The sequence below is a fragment of the Amborella trichopoda genome, chromosome 1, assembly GCF_054954075.1.
Source record: "Amborella trichopoda isolate Santa Cruz 75 chromosome 1, AtrichopodaSantaCruz75HAP2 v2.0, whole genome shotgun sequence".
In the NCBI taxonomy this organism is placed as follows: domain Eukaryota; kingdom Viridiplantae; phylum Streptophyta; class Magnoliopsida; order Amborellales; family Amborellaceae; genus Amborella; species Amborella trichopoda.
In genome coordinates, this window is record NC_142336.1 from 5,150,323 (window position 1) to 5,176,964 (window position 26,642).

At 37.5% G+C, this 26,642-nt stretch overlaps 1 protein-coding gene across 6 annotated transcripts; it reads right to left on the reverse strand.

Annotated features, from left to right (window-relative positions):
- Positions 1–299: 299 nt before the first annotated feature.
- LOC18426111 (Amidase family protein) lies at positions 300–25,348 on the reverse strand. 6 transcript variants are annotated; one of them, XR_016049517.1, is made up of 11 exons: positions 24,323–25,336; positions 15,859–16,170; positions 14,730–14,909; positions 14,470–14,564; positions 14,219–14,309; positions 13,688–13,763; positions 10,776–10,853; positions 9,911–10,004; positions 9,731–9,780; positions 6,412–6,525; positions 460–709 (listed from the first exon to the last, which is right to left on the reverse strand). XR_016049517.1 is itself a non-coding variant. In XM_006832777.4 (10 exons), exons 1-10 carry the CDS (start codon positions 24,881–24,883, stop codon positions 620–622), a joined length of 1,650 nt encoding a protein of 549 aa, XP_006832840.1. In that variant the 5' UTR covers positions 24,884–25,348; the 3' UTR covers positions 300–619. The 6 variants fall into 6 exon arrangements, 2 of the variants coding, with proteins under 2 accessions (XP_006832840.1, XP_088714611.1); XR_016049514.1 differs by lacking the exon at positions 14,219–14,309 and having other exon boundaries at positions 300–709; positions 10,776–10,889; XR_016049511.1 differs by lacking the exon at positions 14,219–14,309 and having other exon boundaries at positions 300–709; positions 10,776–10,904.
- Positions 25,349–26,642: the final 1,294 nt, after the last annotated feature.

Here is a 26,642-nt window from a genome sequence, read left to right on the forward strand (position 1 = left end):
TATCTGAAGCTTTGCAATATAAGAGAGATGTGCAACTGTCTAATGTTCCAAATTGAAATAGATAATTAGATGTTTCAAAGGAAGGGAGAGAGACGTCTAATAAATCAGGAGAGAGACAGAGAGAGGGGGGGGGGGGGGGGGGGGGGGGGAAGGGGGAAGGGATAAATTTAGGATCTGAAACAATTTCAAGTCATCTAAATGCATTACCACTTCAGATCTCGAATTTTGAATCTAAAAATGTAGTGTAGATATGATGATTTGCAAAGAACTAAAAGGAACAATATGCGAAAAAAGTTTAGTTTGTTTTTAAGATTCAGAATCCCTCTTTTCTTCAAATTATTAATCATGGTGGTCGAGATTATTGACATTGTTTTTGAGTGAATGTTAACTTACAATTAGTGGTGTTAAAACTTATTATTGTTCTACAATAAAAATAATGGTTCCTAATTATTGTTATACAATACAAAAAATTGGTTCCTAGGAAGCCATAATACCTCTCTCTCTCTCCATGTGGAAACAACATAATAAATAGAGAATGGGGACGCAAGCCTCAATCCCCTGATTGCCGAAGAGTTTTTTCTGGATGGGCCTGATTGCTTTTCTGGATGGGAAGCCAGTGCTACATAGTAAGGCCATCTACCAATGGTGGAACAAATCTTGGGCTTTGAAGAGTCTGCTCGAATATATGACCCACTCTCAGCAGTTTGGCCTGCAAGCAGAGCACATTCTCACTTCAAACTTCTCAGACACACAGTCATCCATACATCACACAAATTGTTTTGCATTTTAGTTTCTCTATGGGGGCGTTTGCCAACTGGAAGTTTTAACTGAAGCATTCAAAACTTCTAGGTCACACCATGTAAAGGACTGTAGCCAACAAAACAATGAGGATCATTCATTTATTCCTCCTAGACTATTGGTACATGGGAACAAAAGGCACAATATTTGCATCATGGATAACCAGTAAGTACTTCTCCGGGTCCTTCATGACATTGAGACTTCAACAAGTTCTGGGTAGGGATAGTGATGCAGGAAAATTAATAATAAACAAAAAAAAAGAAGAGGCTTGAGAGATTATACCCTTTCAAAGTCTCCAAGGAAGTCCACCCCAAAGATCTCTTCACAAGATCAAATGAACTCTTTCTTTACTCCATTCACTATCTCTCATAATAGGGATGTCTCTCCTTTTTAAATACAAACCAAAAAGAGAGAATAAAATAAAATAAAATAAAACTCCAAAAATATTCTCTCTCCCCACGTTCTCTCTCTCTTTAGCCCACATTTTTCCCTCTTCTAATCTTAGTAAATCTCCTCTTTTCCAAATCTCATCTTAATCTCCTTAAAAAAATCTCTATGTTGACTAGATCTCTTAAAACTACGATTCCCTTTTCCACAACCTTTAACAGAATATATCCTAATGAATTCCCATAGAAAACTTTCTATTTTGCTCCTTAAATATATACAAGGAAGAAAAGACAAAAATAACCCTATACATAAAATCTAAAAATAGCAAACTAAAGAAAAAAAAAAAAAAAACCATTGCATTAGCAAGGCAAGAGTTTCAAATCAGATCAGGGTTGGAAATGGAATTTTAGGCTTTTGGAGAGTTTTTGGTGCCAAAAAGAGTGAGGAAATGAGGTTTCCAGGTATGTATAGTTTGCACTAGGTGGGGAAGCTAAGTTGACAGTGTTTCAAGAGGGAAGTGAGATTCTCAACTTTGGGACGATTTGAGAGGGAAGGAGATTTCTGAAACAGTCAGTTTGGTCAACTGGAAGAGCAGTCGTGCAAAAGAATATAGGTGGGCGAAAACTACGGTAGATCTGAAAGAAGGTGATTGGTCTGGTGGATTCATTCTATGTTTCATGGTGTTTGGGGGGCTGGAGCTCAGCATCAAATGCCTATGGGAATATTGTTAAAATAAAAAGCAAAAGATTCTCATGGCAAATCATTTCTAGACCATGGGAATCTCACAACAAACTTTTTGGGCAATAAACAGATACAAGGAGCAACTCCTCACTTAAACTATGCTACAGGTTGGATTTTTTCCTGGAGTTCAAATGTTACATCATGGGTGCCCTTTAGCTCAGGCAGAGTTCATCAGTTCATCATGGGCTGGAGCTTGGCATCAGATGCCCATGGGAATACTGTTAGAAAAAGCAAAAGATTATCATGGCAAATCAATTTCTAGACCATGGGAATCCCCCAACTAACTTTTTGTGAAATAAATAGAGACAAGGAGCATCTCTTCACTTAAACTATGCTACATGTTGGGTTTTTTTCCTAGAGTTCAAATGTTACATCATGGGTAACCTTTAGCTCAGGCAGAGTTCATCAGTTCATGGTTGTCAGGCCCATTCCTATTATGGTGTAATTTCTCTAAGATCACTATCCATCGGCACTGAAATCTCTAAGAATGTCGAGTGTGGAATTGGGTGGAATGCAATAGAAAAATGAACACCATGGGAATTATTTATTTGGAGATCACTGCTCAATCAGAATTTCTAAAAGCTGACATACAACAAAAATTCATTAAGTTACCCAAAACTAAAAGAGACTGGTAACTAGAGATGAACTGCATGTCATGAGGAAGCATTTTCAAGATCAATTGGGCACAAACTCCACAGAAGGTCCTCTTTATAGATTTTCTTTCAGATAAGCAATCGTCACCGGAAACAAGATGTTCACGTTAATTTTTAATGGTTCACATTAATTTTTAATGGTCCACTTGTAGTGCAAGGAGATTCTTTAAACATGAATCAATGCGTTATTAAGGAAAGTCACATATCATCTCTCACCAAGTATACAAATGTAATATCCAGCTTTCGAAATGTAGCATTTCTATAGCTAAAAGAAGAAAAATAAACGACTTTACAAAAGCAATAAAGTACCATGCCACCCATAGACACCTTGTTAATTTACATCCACCTTTTATATTTCGATGGAACACCTATATTAATTAAGTATAATGGGGAATGGAAAAAGTATATGTTGGGTTTTTGTGGCAATTTAAAGGCCCTATGAGAGCATGTTCTGAAAATATATAATGAATTATTGACTCCAGTGGGAGTATGATCCAACTTGGACTATAGGGCATTGATAATGCCTTAGACTCACATGAGTTTTGACTAGCTATAACTCAATGATAAGTCCAAAACTCGTAGTTCTGGGAATCGTGTAAGCACAACCGATAAGGGTTTCGATGTGGGGTTATCCCTAGATGAGGTCGGAGATGTGCCCAAGACAGTTGACAAGGGGACATGGATTTGACCCCTATTTGTAATGGATAACCTAAGACGAGAAGGACCTAAATCCTCATCAATACCATCTCACATCATGTATATTAGATAGCCGTCCGGGAAGCAACCCTTTGGATAAGGGTGTGTGACATGTACATGTGCAGAAGAGATGACTCCCTGCAACACTAGACTGTGCTGGAATGACCATGGAGCATACTGCTGAAATGGGCCCCGGACTTGTCCTCAAGGAGGGACTTGTAATCTATGGTCTAGGATCGTATCTTCTTCACTTATTGACTGACTTTGTTAGTCTAATCATGAACCCCTACGATAGGTTGTAGGTTATGGGATCGGTTGGGTCAATTTTAGAAAGTGCAGTGAGATGCGGTCTCTAGAGAAGATGGAGTCCTCAATATATTTGTCGTAATCTTAACTCTATGGATCCAATTCCCATCAAAACTTATTTCATATGTTTAAATAAGTCTTAATTATTTTATAGATAATTGAAATGAATTTTTTGACCTCTCTGAGTAGTTTATTTCATTGAAAAATAATTTTCATATAACGAAAAATCAATTTTTGGTTCTATTTTAATCAGAGAGAAAAATAAAATATTTGGATGTTTTGTAAAATTTGTTTTAATATCTAAAATTAAAATTAATATATTGGGGGCCCAATGGGGTTCAATGGGCTCACAAATGCGTGAAGCGTGGGGCCCACATGGGTAGTGCGCCCCACCCCATGCAAACTTTCCTTATTGTTTTATGTGCCTTCTAAGGCAAGTGATGATTTGAAGTTTTGGAAACTTAAGGTGTAGATTTTTTAATTGAAATTATATTGGAAAATGTAAGATATCAAATAAGTATAAATTAAATACTTTCTCCACACAAAATATTTGATGGGAATGGAATTATGGAAGCTGAGGGATAAGATTCCACATCATTCCTTTAATCATGATGGCTGATCTAAAGAATAAATTATTGAGATCTCGTCACCCCGTAGGTCTCCAAGATCAAATGTCAAGATTAAACCTCATAACGATGGTAAAACCCTAACCCTAGAAACTAGATAGCCTCTTTTTTTTATATACTAACTATGGGGGTTCTATATCTTATCTTTTTATCTCTTTCTCTAAGCAACCAAAGGGGGCATGCCCCACTCTAGCCTTCTTTCTCTTCTTTCTCTCATCCAAAATTAGGGTTTAGGAAAACTTAACCCTAAGGGATGGCATGCCCAAGCCACACAAGCCCTAGCCCTAGGTCCTTGCCTCATGCTCATGTATTGAACCTTGGTCAAGGAAATCCCATGTGATGCTATCTAAGGGTTTTTTGCCTAGGCTTCCCTAATTGTGAGGTGTGTTCTTGAATCAAGATCCCATGCACCATCGGTGGAGGAGACTAGGTTTGGGGTGTACGAAGACCTTGGGGGGTAACCTGAGGCAAGGTACATGTTTCATATTCCGTACTTATGTTGCTTCTATTGCTTTCTTATGTAATTTTCAGTTCTACATGATAAATGTAATTTTCTTTTAATGGCATGCAAGTGAGAGGTTTTGGCTATTTCATTGAGTCAAAATTGTATTTTGGACACTTGTAAGTGATCCGGGTGCCAATACGTATAAAAGAGTAGAAAAATTTTAATTGGTATTGACTTCCCCAGTCACATAGTCCACCATTCATTATAATCATCATAAGAGAGAAGGAAAGTGGTTACAGCTTTCTATTTTTTATTGTCCTCTTTCCGAATGTTGGATGCTCTTCTAGACTCTGGTTTTACCGATCTGATTCTGGACTTTACCGATACGATTCTGGACTCTGGTTTTACCGATCTATTTGTTATGCATTCATGCAAGAGTATGCTCCTTGTATGGTGGGTCATTACCTTCTTGCCAATAAAGGTGCTTTACAGGTGGAAGATAATAGACAACATAGTTCCTAGGCTAGTTGTTTTAGTCTTCTAGAGTTCCTAGGCTAGTTGTTTCAGTCCTCTAGATTTTACCTTGACTATAGCTTAGATGGTGTTTGTATCAGATGGTATGAAGATGTAAGCCTTCTACAGCCTTAGCCGTTTCTAGACGAGTCATAGTAACCCTAAAGTATTGGACATAAGGTATAGGTCACTAGGGACATGAGCCACAATGGGCATGAGTCATATTTGGCATGAGCCATACTACGCATTAGTCATTTGGAACATATAGGTGCATAGCCAAATGGGCTATTCTCTACATTGGTTGTTTGCACCCTCAACCTGGTAAGGCATAAGTCACGATTATTTCAGCGACACATAAACACACAAACATTGAGGTTTACAAAGAAGCCCTTCTATTTAATTTGACCATGTCCATGGGTGAACAGAGGTCCCACGATGTTTCACAACTTTTAGGTGTCCATTGATGCCATAGAACCCAACTAAATTACCCTTCACAAATATATGAAATGCTCCAGAAAAGATGTAATTTGGTTCTTTTCTCCATATGCCTCCCATCTAGGGAGTTGTAGCCTCCCTTGCAGACATCCTCCTAAAGGAGGGATGCCATATATTCCCTGAGTTTTCTGTCTTGAAAACATTGTATACATATTTCTCTTACAAATAAAGTTTGGGTAAGGTAATTTTATTCTTTGCCAAGCACAAGCTGTTTCACATAAATTCTGCCACCATACATTTCCAAATTATAATTGAATGAGGGTAGTTTTATCCATTTCCAAATTATAATTGAATGAGGGTAGTTTTATCCATTTCCAAATTATAATTGAATGAGGGTAGTTTTTGTTATTTACCAAGGACAATATGACATTCTTTATATAGGGGTGACATTCTAGTGATGTCTGTCCTAATCAATAAAAAAAGAAGCTTGTATTAACAATGTAAAACGTCTTTCTTGCTTCATGCATAACTTCTGTTATGTCCTGGTCACATGACAGAAGTAACCCCACCCAAAAATGATTGACAATACAAAGTAGGTATTTTACTTCGGAAAACAAAGGCCTGTTAAAAAACGTTACTAATAGACTTTCCCCGCCCCGGCCCCCCTTAAAATTAAGTTTCACTACTCATTACTAATAGAGTAAGTTAGCAGATCTCCACATATACACGCATACATGCATGTCCACACACACACACTCACACGAGCGCGCACACACTAGCACGAAGAGAGAGAGAGAGAGAGTGAGTGAACCTCATCAAATGCAGAGCCAATCAATTGAAGACCAACAGGAAGACCTACATCTCCACTTTGAACAAACCCGCATGGAAGAACTAGAGCAGGCAATCCAGCCAAGTTAACATTGACCTGCTTCAACACCATAAACTGTTTAGAATTGCACAACAACACAAAGAACAATGGAAGGAAGCCCTGAAATAAAAACATAACCTATTACATTTAAATCCGAAAGATGAAATAGACTAATAGGAAATGCTGACTACTTAAGTGAAGTATGAGCTTCCAATATAGATGTCCATGCAAAAAAGTCAAAGTATCAAACCCTTCAGATTGATTAAAAGCAAACCCGAGAAAACGAGGACTTGTTTGAAGTCCTAAGGCATCATAGAATTTCAAGGTTGTTATATTAGGTAAAATAATATCTTCAAATGTATGATTATATCCCATCCCTATTAATATATGCTTCTATCAAAATCTGACCCTGCCCATCTGAATAGGGGAGATTGAAGGGGAGTTTTCTCAAATACTTTGAAAGACATCAAATAAATTTAAGAATTTAATAAAACAGAGGGATTCAGCTATAGATAAACCCAAATATTGCTATTTGATACACCACCTATGAGGTGAACATAATTCACTTCGAAATAAAAATAGCTTAAGGATTGAAAAACTAGATCTAAGGTTTGAAGGAGAGCAAAGAAAAGTTTTGAAAAAATAATAATTAGAAATAAAAGTAAAAAGCAATTAAAAACTAAAAGTAAAAAGGATAATAAAGACTTTGTACCTAGCCACGGTCCTCGGCACAAAACCTAAAGTAGAAACAAATCGAATCAGACTGGATGTATAGCATATGATAACTAAGTTGAGGGCAAATCCCCTAAGGGACAATATAAGACTGATGCAGCTAGATCACCAGGTATTTGATTGGTTTGGGTGAATCTAACTATCTAAGTGTATATGGTTGATCTTTGTGGAATATATGGAACTTGTGGTCTATAAGAAACAATATTATGATTTCTAGGATTTTGACGGTTAAACTAGGTTAGATCTAAGAAAAAAGGTCACTTAAATTCTTGGCTAGGGTTGGATAGAGGAAATTAGGAATCTTCAGGTTTATGTCTAGGGTTTTGATGAGAGATCTGGGGTAGGATTGGAAACTATGGCCAGATCTAACATTTTAAAGTACCAAGGGGTATTTTGATACTAAAATTACAGAAAATAGGAGAGATTTGGGAATTTCAACGCTGAAGGCTAGGGTTTCTGTCGGCGGCAATGATAGGTTCATGCAAGGTACAAATTACAAAAAAATTCCATACAACTTTTACTAAAGTCCCATGCACATTACCATCTCAAATGTGCATGGCCCTGATTTTTTTCATTATTGAAGACAAAAGAAAATGAAGAAAAAAAAAGAGATAGGCCCAACTGCCCAAGAAAACCTTGCTGGAGCATTCGCAACACAATGACTAAAATCAGCCAAAAATCAACAAGGAATAACCAACCTGATTTTGCCTAGAAGCACGCTCTAGGACTTTGTAAACCTATGCAATCTCTCCTAGCCAATGGCGAACCTTCTAAAATGCAAGCTCTTTTTCACTCTGTTTTGAGTGAAAAAGATGCAAGCTAGGCCGACTTAGGTTGCAAGCCCTTCATCCTCTGTGGATCTCTCACAAGGAAAATTCTCTTTGCCCCTCTCTACCCCCGGGCACATGCCCTTCATCCTACCTCTCTCTCTTTTCTCTCACCCAAACTCCCTGGGAATCACAAATAACAAAGCCCTCCACGTAACTCTCTCTTGATTCCAAGAACCATCATTCCAAATCAACTTAGAAATCTTACAAGGATATTATTATCGACCACGTGGTCATTTTCGGCCGCTCCACAGGACCCACAACTGGCCACATATAGGGCCCACTTATGCCCCACACAAATCTCAAACCATGCCCACTAAATCTTCTTCCATTCAAAGAACATTTTAATTCCATAAAAGTCCATGTTTTAAATTTTTGTTGTTTTTTTTCCCAAAGATACCATTGCTCTAATATACAAATTCACTACACAAAATTTAGGTGACTAATTTGAGCAATAAAACACAATTTTCTTTTCTCAAAATCCTTTAAAAGCCATTGGAAACCTATTGGAAGAATGTGTTAGCAATGGAACCAAACCCTTACTAAGCCTTCCATGGATACCCTATAGCTACACCCTTGACCTCAAACAAACCCAACTGAGCCATACCCTACAAGGCTCCTATGCAGGGCTCATGATTGGCCAATCAAACCTAACCAAGGCAAGTCATAGAGTAACATAATGCAGCCACAGGCTACAAGGGCTCTTCCCCTAGTTTGTGGACAGAAAGACCAACTCAAGTCACACAGACAAGACAATACATCACAAAGGGGTAAGGAATCCTCTCTCACAACCTCAAGGACCCAAGTCACAAAGACCCTGTCAAGTCACACAAACAAGACATAAGCACATCCACACTCCACAGTTCACATTTCACAGTTCACACAGAACCATGCTCACGGATTACAGAGCAGTTAGATAAAACGTGAACCGTACAGTCTCAGTTTGGTCACTAAGTAGTCTCCCTGAAACGAATCGCAAAGGGGGGTATTATAGGCTGAGATAATAAGGGGTAGGTTTCATCAATGACGTGTCGAAAATCGCATACCCAACTGCCTCAAAAGCTTCTAACACACTTTCGAGGTGGTTCATGAAAGTCTCCACAATTTTGTATGCAGCATGGCACATCGGCACAAATGCCATGTTCAGCATAGGGTGTGTCATACACTGGGTAAATTGTCTGTGTACCATGGATAAGTAAAATGTCATCACAACTTTTTAACAATGTAATATTTCTGTGAGACTTAGACTGTGGGAGAGTTTGCCAAATGAATGAGGTTGTAGGTCAATTGGGTACAATTTTCTTATGGAGAAATTCTAGCTAATTTTTAGGGTTTATGGGGACATTCACAAAATTTGGTGATCCTAGGGGCACATAGATAAGGATTCATAGGTATCTAGGAATCTACATGTGATCCAAGATAACAATTCTGTCAACAACATGAACCAATCAAATTTCAGGTGTCGACAGCAAGAAATTCTTTCGAACAATTGTTTTTTAACTTGGCATAAAGGTGCATGCTAAAATAAAGAACATGCATTCCTTATTTCACTTGGCATATTTACCAGATTACCATGAAGAGATTGCAGATACTTGTATCAATTATTTATTTATCAACAGGCCTGGTTGGCATCTTATCAATGAAAAGCAACATGAAGCAGTTTAAAATATTCAAGGAATGTATAGTGGTTCAAAGTCGCTTACAGTCATTATATCTCCTGCATACATAGCCAATGGATCATCTACCTTTTCCCCTGAAAAGCAGAGCGGAACATAGTATTCAGTGATTAGCATGCACCAAATTTCGTGTGGTCCATGAACTCAATTGAGAAAATCATCACCAAAAATAACAGAAGAGGAAGAAGAAGAAGAGAAGTGGCATACCGATCTTATAAGCAGTAGTTGGGGCTGCCGGTGAAATGAGGATGTCATGTTCACCTAGTGCCTTTTTGAAGCTTTTTTGAACCAAAGTCCTCACCTAAAAAATATTCAACACCATGAATTTCTTTCAACAAATAAACATTAAGCGGGTTAAATGAAAAAGTCTATAGTCATACCCTCTCTCTATATATGTGTGCATATGAGCCCATGGGCTGATGAAAAGGTGCAGGGCCAACAACCCAAAAGGAATCTGAGCCTATCTGTGGTCAACACACCGGCTCAACATTTGATTTTTATTATTATTTTATAAATCTGATGGACCCCAAATTTTGGACGGGTGTGAACCTGACCTAGGCCAACCAAAGAAATAATTTGCAAAAAAAGTGGACCAAAATACCCCCACCCTTGTCATTGAACACTCACCATCTAGATCGACCTAAATGGTTCAATTTAGGCCATTCGTCTTACACTGTTTCAGCAGCAATGGCCTAAAAGAATCTTTACATGCACACAATGTTATGAGGATTGGACTGGTGCTCAAACTAGTGAAGGGGCTAGTCCAGTCAAAACAGGTCCAACATGCGGTCCGACCTTTTCTTTTTGGTTCAATATATAAAACTAAACAAAAAATTTACTAAAACATAAAAAAATCAATAAAGCACTCATTAGTCCCATGTTTGATCTCCATGAGAGATTGATCACACTAAATCGCATGCAAATATTTTAGACCAATTAAGAGACAGAGAGAGAGAGAGAGCACTCAATTTAACCAATGGATGTGTGTGTGTGTGTGTGTGTGTGTGTGTGTGTGAGAGAGAGAGAGAGAGAGAGAGAGAAAGTTCATAAGTTCCCATTAGAATTGTCATACCTGTTGAGCACGTTTGTAATATTGATCATAGTATCCCGCAGAAAGTGCATAAGTTCCCATAAGAATTCTCCTTTTGACCTGATCAGAAATGCAAATTCAACCAGTTGTTGCACCCTGTTCCATGAACAACTAAAGGAAAATGATAAACATATTGACATAGATACTATAAATGATATGAAAGTGACATGGTCGAATGCACAAAGCAATGATTAGAAATTATGAAACAAAGGCATGGAAATGTCAATACTACTGGACAATTCATTTGGCATACATCAAATGATCAAACTAGCTCATGGCACATGCATTACATGATGCGTAGTCGAGAAATAAATGAAAAAATATTTTCAAAATACCAACAAAGTTGAAGGGGTCTATAAGACAGCTGTGAGACCAGCTTTGCGTTATGGGATGGAATATTGGGCGGTCAAGAAACAACATACCCATAGAATGAGTGTAGCTGAGATGAAGATGTTGAAATGGACGAGTGGCAAGACAAGAAAAGATAGAATTCGAAGTGAATGAATTCGAGGGAACTTAGGTGTGGCTTCAATACACAATAAGATGAGAGAAAGTAGACTTAAGTAAGCGGGCCACGTGCAATGTCGAACCAATACAGCACTAGCTAGGAGGTGTGATTTGGTTTAAGTGGAAGGCTAAAAAGGCAAGGAGAAGGCCCAAAAGGACATAGATGGAACTAGTGAGAAATATAAGGGGACTTATGGTCTTACTGAAGTATGGCCCTTGATAAAGTAGAATGACGAACATGATTCATGTAACCGACCCCAAATAGTTGGGATAAGGCTCTGATGATGATGATAATGATGATGATGATGATGAATAGAAATGAAGTGTAAGTATTATTTGTTGCTTTTTATTTCAAGTTATCAATATAATTTTTTAATTTTATTTTCATATTTAATTTATTTCATCAATTTCAAATAATTTTCAAATTCTTTTCTAACATATTGAGAAAAAGCATCTAAGTATTTCTATTCAAATTCCTAATCTGGTATAAATGATTTTTTTTAAGTTGTAATAGAGCATTATTTTCTAATATTTAAGTTTATATTTTTGTATTTCTAGCATTATTTTCTAATAATTAAGTTTATATTTTTGTATTTCCCTCATTCCTATTTCTTCCCTGTAATTGTTATATTATGATATATAAATGCAAAAGAAAATTGAAGGGTTTGTCTAACTCAAGTTAGATTTAGCTAATGGAAGAGGTTTTAAAGATACATTCCCATTTCTTCCCTGTATTTGTTACATTATGATATATAAATGCAAAAAAAAATTGTGAAGGGTTTGTCAACTCAAGTTAGATTTAGATAATGCAAGAGGTTTTAAAGATAGATACTTATCAAAGAAAGAAACCATATTAAAGAAAGCATATGTAAGAGTTACATAGAGACAAATTAGAAAATTGGAGGGAAAGGAGACCCTACTTGCAATTTGAAAGTTATCCTCCCTTGTGTGCATAGATTTTCTCATTCTGTCTCTGTGTGTGTGTGTGTGTGTGTGCACGCGTTTTATATAATCATGAATCGGTGTTTAAGGGCAAGTTTGGAGGTACTAGTTATCATTGATAATTTATTGTTTCAATAAAATTAATCCTCATAATAAATTATCCATTGTTTGCCAGTGGTCACTATAGAATTATCTGAGATAAATTTAAAAGCAGTTTCACATATAGGTTTATCTTTTTGAAAAACAAGAGCGATTTGCTGAAAGCCATACGTTTTTCGCCATAAATAGCTAAAAAAATGACTAGTAACTACCAAAAAAGTTATTAGCTTTCAGTTGTGACCCAAGGTTCTAAAAATTAATTCATTATCATCATCATCGAACCCTTTTCCTAACTAATTGGGATTGGCTACACGAATCCTAACCCCCCATTCTGCTCGATTAAGAGTTATACCCTTAGTGTGGCCATAAGTCCCCATATCTTTTCTCACCACTTCCAACCACGTCCTTGTAGGCCTACCCCTTGCCTTTTGAACCTTCTACTTGAACTATCTCGCACGTCCTAACAGGTGTAGTACTGGGTGTGTGCCACACATAGCCAGCCCACCTAAGTCTATTTTCTCTCATTTCATCGCCTATTTGAGTCACATCTAAATTCTCCCAAATGTATTTATTTCAAAGTCTATTCCTTCTTGTCTTTCCACTTGTCTTTCCACTCATCTATCTCAACATCGTCATCTCAGCTGCACTCATTCTATGGGTATGTTGTTTCTTGACCACCCAACATTCTGCACCATAAAGTAAACTTGGTCTCATAGCTGTCCTATAGAACTTTCCCTTCAGCTTCGTTGGCATGTAGCAATCACATAAAACTCCGTTTCACATCTCCACTTTGCCCACCCAGCTCTAATTTTATGTGCAACATCTTCATCAATCTCTCCATTTTCCTGAATTATGGTTCTAAAAAAGTAAAAAATAATTAAATAACAAAATACATAACAAGTTACCTACCAAATAGCTAAAAAAATAATATTACCTTAGAGTACATTACTTTTAGATAGATAAGATAGTCTACTCTAGATAAAAATAATTGTCATCCACACAGGTCCTTAAGTCACCCAAGTTGGCTGCTTGGGACCCCTTGGCAAGTCCCTAGCCAGAAACTAGAACTCACCCGAGTCCCACCTTATTTTGGCTTTTATTTGTAATTTTTTGCAGACTCGGCCAGATCTTGTTCCAACTTGGCCAAGTCGAACTGGTTGAATTGGACTCGAGAACATAGTTAGATACAACCCAAGACTGGGTTTTAAAATAGTATCATGCAGTTATGATAGCAATCACTTCCAAAAAAGCTCAAAAATAAATCTCTCAATGATTCTAGAAAATAAGTAATTATTGTATTATGTACATGACACAAAATAGTGCAGGATTGTTTAGATCTTATGTACCTCTGGACCGAATCCATTGGCACGGGAGACACCATATAAGGATCTCAATTCATCAGCCAACACTTGGTTTCCATACCTGTACATGAAAGGAGATGGTCAATAGATTAAACTCGATTTTAAAATTTTAACAAAAAAATAAGTCAAAGTGCAACTCTCACATGGTATAACTGAGTATGGTATGTAAATTGACAACCTATTACAGTAGATGACCTGTAGGGTTTGCAAGGAAGTGAAACTCTAAGGGACAAAGCTTAGTATGGGATGATGAAGTTTGTAGAGAACGAAATATTCACACACACGGAAAATATTATAAGTATGTGTACCTATAACCTATTTTTTGCATATTTAATAGGTCAAGACTGCTCAATCCAACATTTTTTTAATCGAGAGCAAGCGGGTTCAAAAGGCGCAAATCCCTTCCTCACACTCACACCCCCCCCCCCCCCTCCCAACAACCTTTTTTCTTCTCTACATTCACAACATACAAGAGCTGGCAACCAGCACATGGCATATGGCAGCAACAGTACGTACATTGCTGGAAACAAGGCAGAATAGCATATGGTTAAGAATGTAATTATTTCATCCTTTCCTCGCTTTTTTATGTTAAACCCAATCTGAACGTCTAGACAGGCCACTGAGGAGTTAATCAGACCAATGCCCACTTAGATTCAGCCACCAATCCAGATCTCAGAACACAAGCAGGAAAATATGATAAGGTAACAAAAGATTTTTTTTGAAACTATAACAAAAGATTAAATACTGGAAAAATATGTAAACTTCACCTTACACCATCGTAACGTGATAAATTAGAAGAGGCTTCTGATGACGCTAAGATGTAGTAGGATGGTAACCCAAGAGAGAAAGATGAAAGTGATACCTGAAAGCATTTAAAAAAAACTAGCCTTCAGTTGTGGCCTGATTTTGAACCAGGACAAAGAATCGTCATTCTGGAAACTAAAGCAAATGCAGAATAAACGCTGCGAACTTTAAATGGGATTGCTTTACTGGCAAAAACAAAGTGGTATTATCAGAAGAAGAAAACCTCAGTTACAGTGCATCCAATTTCTTCCAAGTGAGACGCAGCAGCTTGTATTGTGGAAGTTACTCCTGTATCAACACCATCTCCAAGTGTTTCTCTGATTACCCCAACCCTGAGCCCTTTCAAAGGTTCAGATCCCAATAAATCTTTAGGAACAAGCTCAGTTGTGTAGTCAGGGACTTCCTGAAAGCACAATTAATAATAATAATAATAATCAGAGTCAGAGTTACAAAGTTGCTATTTTCTTTTTGTCAGCAGTGAGAACACAACAGAAACAGAACGAGTATTAGGAAGTTTTTGAACATGATGCCAGAAGAAAGTTTGCGTTATAATTTACCATTACAGTTAAAATTAGGTTCACGACACCTCCAAATGTCCATCTTTCTCCTTTCACTTTCCTTTGCTCTTTTATTTTTTATGGTTGGTGATCTCACTGTCAGGTCACAAATTCCTAGAAGTAAGCTCTTTTGAGCTCACCTATTTGCTTCTTTACAACTCACCTTACTACAAAATAAGCCGATTGCAAATACCAAAACACAAGAACAAAATCAATATGAAAAAATTTGGCAAAGCAATTGTAATACATGAAAAAATAAACATGCAAAAGGCAGTGTTATCTATTATAAAACTCTAACAGTGATGGGGTTAGCACATAAACAAAATAGGTTTAGTATGGCTAATTCGAAAAGCAAAAGTGTGAAGCATCATTTATTCCACTCCTAAAAGGAAAACTATGGAGAAGTGCACAATCAACATAAACATCTGATGATTTCATTACCAGGCAAAAGGAGGAAGGGATTACTTAGCACATGGGCAATACGATCAAACCTTGGGAGACTAATACATTATAGAGAAGGTTTGCAAGAGCGAGTGTCAAAATTCACGATAGTTGTTTTAGAATGAATTTATACAAGCTCACAGAGATCGATAAATAAATATCTGTTGTATTTGTATGAAATTGAAATTATTGATGGACTAGAAGTATGAAATCACAACTGGGAACATGAAAAATCCAAACAGGATAAAAAATGGTACTGAAAGGCCACGTCTTATTTGGGAAACATAGATATGTTATGTACAACATGGATAAATTTTTCATGTCTGAACCATTATAGACCACAAAGATTCTTACACATTTACAGCTGGTTGCATCTTGAGTATCATGACCCGAAATTGCTCGGAGAAGAATGGCAGCGTCCATAACTGATGAAGCAAAACATCCAACTGCATCCATTGATGATGCATATGCCATAAGCCCATAACGAGAAACACGGCCATATGTTGGTTTTAATCCTACAACACCACAGAAGGATGCCGGTTGTCTTACACTTCCACCGCTGTCACTTCCCAATGAAACTGCACACTGCCTTGCAGCCACGGCTGCAGAAGAGCCCCCAGATGATCCTCCAGGGACCCGAGATACATCCCATGGATTTGCCGTTATCTATAGCAAAAGTATACCAGTAAAAAAACTACCAAAGCTTAAGTACAAACTAAATATTATTTGCAGATCAAGGACTCAAGCAATACTAGGCTCTATATGCATGAGATATTGAAAGCAGATGCCAATACAGGTTACAGAAAACAAAAACAGTAAAAGCATTATAGATTAGGAATCTGGTCTAGTGCCTCAGCCTAACCTTGAGTTAATGTATAATACTACAGCAGTGAAAAGAAGTCATATAAAAGACATAAAAGAGACTCTATGAGAACATTATCATGATAGTTTCACAGGTTAAACATGCAAAGTTGAAACTAAAAAATAGGTCAGTTGTTAGTCAGGAGTATTCTCATTGGAAGTGTACAATGCATAGCCATCCACTCAAATATTAGACACCAAAAGGAGAAAGCTCAATCCATTAGAGTGTAGCTGGAGAATGTTGCAAGTGCAGCACATGAGTAGTCTTTCATCCAACCATCTTTTTAAGTCATTTTTAAGTTTGTGGTGGCATGGCATGAGGACCAAGACTCTTTAGTTCACATCACCTCTCTTCAACAATTAGAACAGAAATTGCACGCAAGCACTGTTTAGTAACAGTCAATGGTACGTGCCTACTCATCTCTTTTGCAATGATCCATATATGCTTTCATTTTTCTATTTTCATGAAACTTCATATTGTTCAACTAAAGTTATCCCAAACCTTTGGTAGAGTGGATTAGAAGAAATTTTTATTCATTTGTTAGGGATATGATGAAAATTAGAGAGCCAAATACAGGTACTTTTCAGTGGGATTGTGTCAATATCACCTACTAAATAATTGTGTTTCATAATATGAATTTCTTACTCCTAATAAACCACTAAAATTATCTCCATTGACAAGAATATGATTTTTGTGTGTTCCCTGTTGACACACATGAATGCCATTCTATGTGTGTGTGTGAGTACATGTATGTGTGTGGAACTTTCTATCTTCCACCACGCAGAAAAAGTGTCATAAAACTCATGGACTCAACTCAGGCCTCCCCAAGTCAAGCTGGCTAAGCAAATTTTGACACAGCTGAAAATTACAGGCAACCAACAACCAACAAATATAGCCGCGTTTTACAGAGAGAAACAAAAACTGAGAAGAAAATCACAAGAAGAAGGCAATAAACATGGGGATCCGAGTCCTCCACCACACACCACATGCACAAGAGATAATAAAGAGAAGAAACTCTCTCTCTCTCTCTCTCTCTCTCTCTCACATAAACTTTATTTCCTTCCACCAAAAATAACACCATTACATGGCACACCAGCCCGCCTTTTTATTTTCTACCACCATGCTTCCTAAAGACTCCCTTCCAAAGACGTAATCCCTCTTTTCTTAATTGATGGCTTCCCTTCCACATCCCCTCATCCACATTCAAAAAATGGAAACAAATGTACTTCCTAAAAAATTAAGGATAACCTTCCTTCTACCTAAAAGCTAACTCCTATCCAAATGATCTTAAACCAACGTACTCTTTTATCTCTTAGCAAACCCTTACTAATAGAAAGGATTCACTTCGAAGGAAAAACGGATCTTCCAAAGAAGAAGACTCTCTTAAAATTTAAAAATATGGACTCACTCCAAGAAAAAAAAGGACTTCATGAAAGTAACCTAAAGCCCAGATGAATCCTATTTCTAACTATAAAAAAAATAAAAAGTCTACCCACATCTCTAAAAATAAAATGAACAAAAGTAAAATTAAAATTGTGTAGCAACCAAATCTTCACCTGCATCATTCTCCCCTAGTTGGAGAAAACTCGACCTCGAGTTTTGAAATACGTTATCCTAGCAACTTTCTTCAACTCGAACATTGTAAACACGATCCTGGGACTTATGGGTACTTGCACTAATCATAACCCAACAATCGTGCATTGAAAATAAGAAGCCCTTGAGAAAAGGGTTGTTGTATGTCGATAGAGTTTGTTCCGCCACATAAACTTGCTGAAATTGCCCAGCTTAACCTTAGGGCACACCATATATGCATCTTTGAGATGAGCACAAGATTCAATGGTCAAACCAATTTCACCTATTGATTCTCATCAATTTCCCCTATTGATTATCCTTTGAGGCCTTCATTTTTTTCTTCATCCAATATTGGTTTAACCACATAATCTTGATCATCGTCATAGATTAGATCTCTTACAAGATCTTGTTCATCATCTAAGTATGTATCGAAAGTGGCAAATCCCAATCTACAACATGTTGATTTTCGATGAGAACTGACGCTTAAATCAACATCGTTCTCCATCAAATCATGTAGATCAACAAATTTTGCGTTTAAGATAGGTTTTCTTTTGGGTCATTTTAATTATTGTATGGACATTTAATATCTTCAAACATAATATTGTAATATATAAGAAGTGTGTAGGGTCTTGAGGGGGTCATTCTATATGATTTTCAAAATTGAAAAAAAAAGAAAAGCGTATGCTTCTGAACCCTATATTGCATGAGTAAACCCTCGGTTGCTCCTAGTTATTACTTGTGTTTGGCCTGAAGTTTTGTTGTTTTCAGTTTTCTCAAATTTCCCTACATCAAATTAGTATCAGAGCTCAAGTTTCTATCAACTCCTTACTAGGCATACCAGGATCCATTTCTTGGGTATTTCTTCTTGCCACAATAGTATTTGAGCCAACGAAGAAGAAGGTTGAAGAATGTGGCCTTGATGCTAAATTCATCTTACCACACTTCAAATTCGAGGACAAGTTTTTTCCAACTAGGGGACAATAATGCAAAACAAAATTATCCTTATTTCTATTTTTTAATTCAATTTCAAAGGATATATATTTTTGTTTATATTTTTGTTAGGGTTTTTAAGTCTTTTTTAGGGATTAGAGATTTCTTTTATATTTTTAGTTACTATTCACTAATTATTATTCATGGGTACAGTTCATACGTATTATTCACAGGTATTGTTCATTGGTTAGTATTCATCGAAGTAAATTTATCATTGCAAGTGTTTTAGTTTTTTTTTTGTCATTTTAATTATTATATGGAGATTTAATGTCTTTGAATATTAAATTGCAACATATAAGAGGTGTGTGGGGCATTGTTTTAAAATGCAGCCGCATGCCGCATCATGCGGTATGCGCCAAGAGGTGCACCCCAAAACAGCGCATATGCACTTTGATGGGATGCGCCCACATATGCGGTTGCATAGAGCATCGTACCACATATGCGTTGCATCAGCGTGATGAAAAACAAAAAAAACCTTAAAAAATGGGTATTTACGTAATTTCCAACCCCCCTCCACCCCAAAAAGAAAAGGACGGGATACGGTTTTTTTGGAGTGGGGAGGGGGTTTATTAAATCCCCCAAAACAACAAAAACAGCCACTTCCGTGGCTTCTTCTTCATCAAATTGATTATGAAAAAAAGAATGGTGGAAATTTTTTTGATGTTGAGCTAGCCGCAGGGGCTAATGGAGAAGTACAACTTAACACTAGAACACAAAAGAGTAAATGCTCGGTTCAGCCGTATGTTAGTTCCAGAGGTCTAGGAGGAGGAGGCCGACTTCGAGGAAACCGAGGAAAACGAAGAATATGTGGAGGCCCCCAAGGATGGTATTGATGATGATGATGCACATGGAGACGCTCTAGATAACTTGTTTAATAAAGATTTGAGATTTAGACTTGAGACTTGAGAAATGATGATGATTTGTCTTGACGTTTGAACTCTTCAATCTTTATAGACCGTTAGTTTGTAACTTTAAAGTTTGCAGTTGCAAATTTGTGATATGGTTTTTGAATGTTTATGAATTACGATAATATGATGTCTTCTAAGTTCTATTGTTTTCTATAAAGTTAGTTTCAAGTTTCTAGTTTCTATTTTCTAATGTCTTCTATGATCTTAGTGGGTACAGAATCTCCGACAACTGATACTTTTGGAGTTAATGAATAATTTAAATACAAACTATCACATAAATGACCTCCACATTTTTTCCACGCATTAACCTATTTTTTGAGATTTTTTAGGACTTTTTATATTTATTGACCGCATTGGGGTGATGCACGCTCATCTGGACAGCATCAAGCCGCATCGCACCCCCCCAAAAAATATTGCATTGGGACTACATTCTACATTTTAAAACACTAGTGTGGGGCCTTGAGGGGGTCATTCCACATGCTTTTTAGAAATTGAAAGAGAAAGGAAAGCTTAAGCTTAGGCTTTTGGAATGCAGGCTTGGGGTGAAGAGGCAACCCTAGGTTCTCTTGCTGATTTTTACCGTTTCTTCAGGTTCTCTGCACCAAGTCACAACACCTTTGTGAATTTTCTTGCACTCAAGGCCAACTTTACTTTATCAATAACCATGAGGGTACAAATATCGTGGAGTGGTGGTGTTATAACATCCATAAGGATGGACAGGAACTGCAAACAGCTAAACAAAAGCTGAAGCACTGCAATGGTCTTAACCAGTGTTTTAAAACCTGGAATTGGGTTTTGAATTGCACACTCAATGTACCCATCTGGATCAACAGGGGGTGGTGGATTGCTCACCCACCAATTCCAATCCAAATTGGTGATTCCCTATCATCATTTTAAAACACTATTCTATGAGAGGGATTGCATACTATCCGATGAGAAAGAAAATTAAAAGAGCAGAGTCAAAGTCGAAGTAAGATAACTCTCATAAGCCTATATATTATATGTCAACATATTCCTCAAAAAAGATAACTCTCATAAGAGGGTGGAGAAAGATAACATTTTCAAGTAAGAGAAAGTTAGATGGAGACAACAATGTGAGAGTCTTAAGGAAGGAGACCAAGACAGTTGGTTGTTCACAAAAAATTGCAAATGCTAGACAGAGAAAAATAAAACAAAATTATCACCATTTGCATCAAGGAAAGGAGAAAGGGTGAGGTTTCGAATGTTGACATGATTTTGGGCCTCTTTCACTTACATTTTACTGAAAACGTTGGGAGGACACTGAAGCTTGATGGAACAACCTTCAATTGTAGAAAGCAAACAGGGAAAGGGTTTTAAAAATAACAAAAAAGCTGTTTTTTTTTTTGTTGATAATGTTAACATTGTATTGCTGTAAGAGTGAGTACAAGTGAAGGAGGAAAGAGAGGACCTCGAGTACCCATGAAACAGGTATCTTGGTCAAAAATAGGTCCCGAGACCCTATACAAAAAATTTGCCTTGTCACCTGCCAGATTACAAAAAGTTATAGTGTAGCAAAAAATGGGGCTTATAAGAGCACCCGAGTACAAGTAAAAAAGAAAGGCTAACTACAGTCCTGGGAACCCTCTCTGGTCCAGAGCAAAAACGGAGATGGACCGGTCGAGGTCTTCCACACTTGCCCGTGCTCCGTCTTTAGCTAAAAGATCGGCGAGCTCGTTAGACGTCCGCCAAGTATGCCTCCATAAGACGCTCATATCCCTGCATATGTGGTGAATTTCGTCAAAATTCCTTGAGAGGTACCAAGGAGGAGGGGAGGTGCCCGCTGCCCAAGAGATGGTATTTTGGGCATCTCCTTCCACCACCAAAAGTTGGCCCCATGAGGAGTTGAAGAGCCCTTGTCCCACATTTTCTGAGTAGGACATGGTATTTTGGGCGTCTCCTTCCACCACCAAAAGTTGGCCCCATGAAGGGTTGAAGAGCCCTTGCCCACCGCCAAAGCTTTAACGAACTAGGAATCTCCTTGTCCCACATTTTCTAAGTAGGTGAGGGCGATATTGTTGTTGTGATCACATAATGCCCCTCCTGCCCCTGAAGGCCCTGGGTTCCCCAGCGAACAAACATCAAAGTTGAGTTTGACGGCGTTTTCTGGAGGGGCCTGCCAGTTGTGAGGTCTTTGATTCTTGTGATATTGGAGGTGCATGATATTCTCCCACTGACTAAGGAACGTGTTAGAGGGGATCCCTACAAAGTCCCTGTGGGTAGAAGCCCAAAAGGTTACTAGGGAAGTAACCTTATGGAAAAGCACTGGAACTTCGTTTTTGTGGCATTATAACACCCTCTCGTTCCTTTCTATCCATATGACCCATATGGTAGCAGCGATTGTTGACTTCCACAATGTTCTGCCGGCCTTAGGTCAATGTTAGCCAGAATAGGAGGAGGTGAGAGCCTTAACCGAGGGTGGGAGCACCCATTGATTATGGAACAGCTGAAGTATAAGGCTCCAGAGTTTGAAAGCCTGGCCGCAATGTAAGAAAAGGTGAGGGTTCGTCTCTTCCTCTTGCAGGCACATAGCGCATCTGTTAGGAAGCGAAAGGCCTCTTTTTTGAAGTTGGTCGACTGTGAGAGCCCGTTGGCAGCAGGCTATCCAATTGAACATTTGGACTATTGGAGGGGCTATGGTTGACCAGACTTTGGATAGGACAGAGGTGGGGTTCAGGGGGTAAGTAGGGGATTGAATAAGTTTGTTGTAGAAGGAGGCCACTGAGAACTTTCCAGACGGAGAGAGAGCCCAAACTAGAGAATCAGTCCCTGATGGAGATAAGAAGATTGGGTGTAAGGCAGCGGACAAAGAAATGAAGAGTGAAATCTCCTCTTCGGTTAGGTTTCTCCTAAATGAGGGATTCCAAAACCTACGACCCCCTAAAAGGACCATTTCATCAGCTATGGTGGACTCTTTATTGGAGGAGAGGTGAAAGAGAGAGGGGAAAAGATCCCTAAGAGGGGAATGTCCAATCCAAAGGTCGGATCAAAAACGCAATCTCGTGCCTTCTTTAGGATGGAAACGGATAGATTGATTGAAAAGGGCAAGAAAGGATGCAAAGGACTTCCAGACTCTTGAGGCCCTATTGCGGGAGGTCCTGTCAAGCACCCACTTGTGTTCCGGGATCCTGTATTTGGTGCAAATGAGGGAGTTGGGTTGGGTGGCCAATCTCCACCACCATTTCCTAGCAGAGCCAGGTTTTGTTTTCTCAGGTCCCTGATACCTAGGCCACCTTGGGATTTGGGTAGTCGGACTTTGTCCCAAGAGATAAGGTGGTGTCTGGTTTTTTCCGCTTGGCCAAACGAAAGAAAGTTTCTCATGAACTGGTCCAGCCTATTAGCAATCGAGGCTGGCATGTAGAAGATGGACATAAAATAGACCGGGGCATTGACGAGTGTGGCTTTGACCAGCGTCGAGTGGCATGCCATTGAAAGAAACCTCCCTTTCCAGCTGGCCAGACGCCTATCCATCCTGTCAATAACCTGAGCCCATTGTCTTTTTTTTAGCTTCCCCAAACCCAAAGGTATGCCCGAGTAGGTGGTGGGGAGGTTCTCTACTTTACAGTCCCAAGTACGAATAAGGGCTCTGATCCTCATTGGGGATAAATATATGGGCGTTCCTGGGTAACTAAGCAATGAACACCAATCCTTTAATATTAAGGTCTTGGTTTGGGATTAAGGTTAGAAAACAGCACCCTCCCTGCTCTTGTTTTAATCGTTGAGCTTCTTAAGATTGTCCTTTCACATCTAATGGAACAAGTTTCTCTCCAATAATGAGTAAGTGCATGTCATGCCGCCATTGCATGCGTGTGGTCATGTGAAAGTTCTAGTTGATGTACTTCTTGTTGTTAAGGACCTTCAATTGCAACTCAACTATGTTCATCCATTTTCTTTCTTTCGCAGTTTCACCAGCTGATCAATAGAATATAGAGCAGGTGGGTGTAAGAAAGAGCACACAGAGATTCCACAAATCCTACACGGATCACTTAAGAGTAGCTCTAACACTACTAGTAGTATCTGCTCTATTAAGTATTGTGAAATTTTGTGTGCCTTTGTATTGCTTTGTTCAAAAAAAAAAAAAAAAAAGGTGAGATTGTAGTGTGAAATTTACACTATGATTATAGGGAAAATTACACTGTTAAAAGAAATGATCATAGTGTAAAAAATAAAACAAATTATAGAGAGGGAGAAAAATACATTGTTAAAAGAAATGATCATAGTGTAAAAAATAAAACAAATTATAGAGAGCAAAGAATGTGAAATGTACATTTCACCACCAGAAAGATCATGAAATTTCTGCTTTAAATAGATTCCAATTGGTATTAAAAATAAAATTCCTATATAACATATCGTCTATAACTCTAGAGAGAAAAACAACTACGTTTTTTTTTTTTTTTCTGATTCTTTTCAAAATACTTCTATTTTTCAACACAATAGTCAAGACAAGAAAGAAAATTTTGGCACTCACTTGAAAACTTGAGGCCTCTGTGCTACTTCCCATTCCAAACTCATCCATATTTGTCTTCCCAATCAATATAGCGTCTCTCTCTCTCACCATCCTCACCGCTGTGGCATCGAAAGGAGGCCGATAATTCTCCAGAATTCTCGACCCACCAGTCGAAGGCATATTCAACGTACAAAGATTGTCCTTAACCCCCACCAAAACCCCAGCAAGAATACCCAATTCCTCATTTCTCGCAATCTTCTTGTCTATTTCTTCAGCATCTCTCATCACATTCTCTGAGACATGAAGGAAGCTTTTAAGAAGGGGCTCAGTCTGGTTCAACCTGGTGAAGTACTCCTCTGCTATCTCTACTGCTTTTCTCTGGCGAGAAATTAGGGCTTCTCTGATAGTGAGGATTTGAGAGAAAGGGGGTGAAGATGGGGCTAGTGTTACTGGGTCTGATATGAGCTGTGAAGCCCTGAAATGGCGGAAAAAAAACCTAGAATTGACGCCATGGCGGACTGGCTTTGAAAATAACCAGCGCTGCTGGATTAGAAACTTAGGAGTTTGGATTGGAGATGGCATTTTTAGAGAGAGAGAGAGCTTTCTCTCTCTAAGTCATGCAGAGGCGAAGCTTTCTCTATCTAACTCATGCAGAGCGCCTCTATTCTGGATTTCCAATCCAACCAAGTTAGCAGCAAACATTTGAAATTGGTATCAGATAAGGGATTGGGTAACACCATGCATTTTTGGAAAAAGTTTAGAACAATTGTTTCTTGCGGGCTAGACCGCATTTGTACAATATGCAGTTCAGAAGTATACAGCATCTACCTTCAAACAAGTGGTCCATATAAAAACAAGAGAAAATATCATATTATCTTCTAGTTTTAACTTCTATATCTCATCATATTCAAAATTAAAAATATTACTCGTAATCAAGCAAATCTATTTTTTCTATCTTTCAAACCCCTAAACTTTTTTTACTATATATTATTGACCTCAACAACTTAAGAAATGATTTTATCTCTCTCTCTAAAACTTCATCTCTCTCGGGTCATCATCTCTCTTTTTCAAAACTCCATTTCTTTCTAAAACCCAAATTCCATCTCTCTCTTCACATCATCTCAAAATTCCATCTCTCTCCTTAAAAGTCAAAAGTCAAAAGTTCAAAAATAAAAAAATTTCTCGATTTCGTGACTCACCTCAAGCCATACAATTGACATCTAATAAGTGGGAATGATTGTGACCATATAAAAGATAAATGATCTCTTGGTAGACAATCCCATCAAATAATGGGTGTCATTTTTAATTGGGTGCAATTTGTATAAGGGTGGGGCTCTAAACAATCATAGTAAAGTGCACTTTTAAGTAGTGTCGAGAAATGGGGTTTCAATACTGAAAATCCTTGTGAAAGCCTTAAAATATATTTTCATCTCTAACAATAAAATTTAAAGCTTCAGAAATAGTCTACATTGAGCGGATCTGTTAAACTTGAAAATCTTAAAAATTGATGGTCCAAAAATGTGTTACAATATGCACTATTTCCAAAACTTGAAATCATTTGTTTTTCTCATGTCCTTGCATCTTGATGTCGACATGATTAATTTAAGGATATTTGGGCATCAAAACAACTTTTTCTAGTGAAATTTTCGAGGTAGGCTCTAATTTGATTGTTTAGAGCCTCGGCTCTATATAAACTTTATTATTATTATTATTATTATTATTATTATTATATGCTTAAATTTTAGAGAAATTTATCAAAAACATAAATATTTATCAAAATTATTGAATGGAATATTTACCAATGCATCTTGTATAAATACTGCAATTATAAAAAAAAATTATAATTATTTATCTATTTTTTTATTTTACTTTTACCCTTAGGAGATTGTATATTTGTAAAATTTGGATTTTTCAATATCTATAGTATCCTTTTTCCTAAAAATGACTTTAGAAAAAGCAAGATGACAAAACATTATTAAAACAAAAAAAAAAAGGAAGAAAAAGAAAGGGGTATTGACTTCTGATTTTCAATCACTTGAGTGAAAATAAAATAATGATAAAAATTGATATAAAAAAAAATATGCATGTAATATACAAAACTTAAGGAGATTTTCGTAAGTAGAAAGTTTCTTCAGGATAAAGGGGTAAAATTCTCTTTATTTAATTTCAAAAATCATAAAAGAAGCTGTATAATAAGTGAGAGTGCTGTTGATATCCTATGCCTCGTTTGATAAGTGCAATATTAAATGAAAAAGTTCATAAAAAAGATTGATACCCTTAAAATATATAATTAAGGTGTATCTCTAAAATATTCTGAAAATTATTGTTTTAATATTGAAAA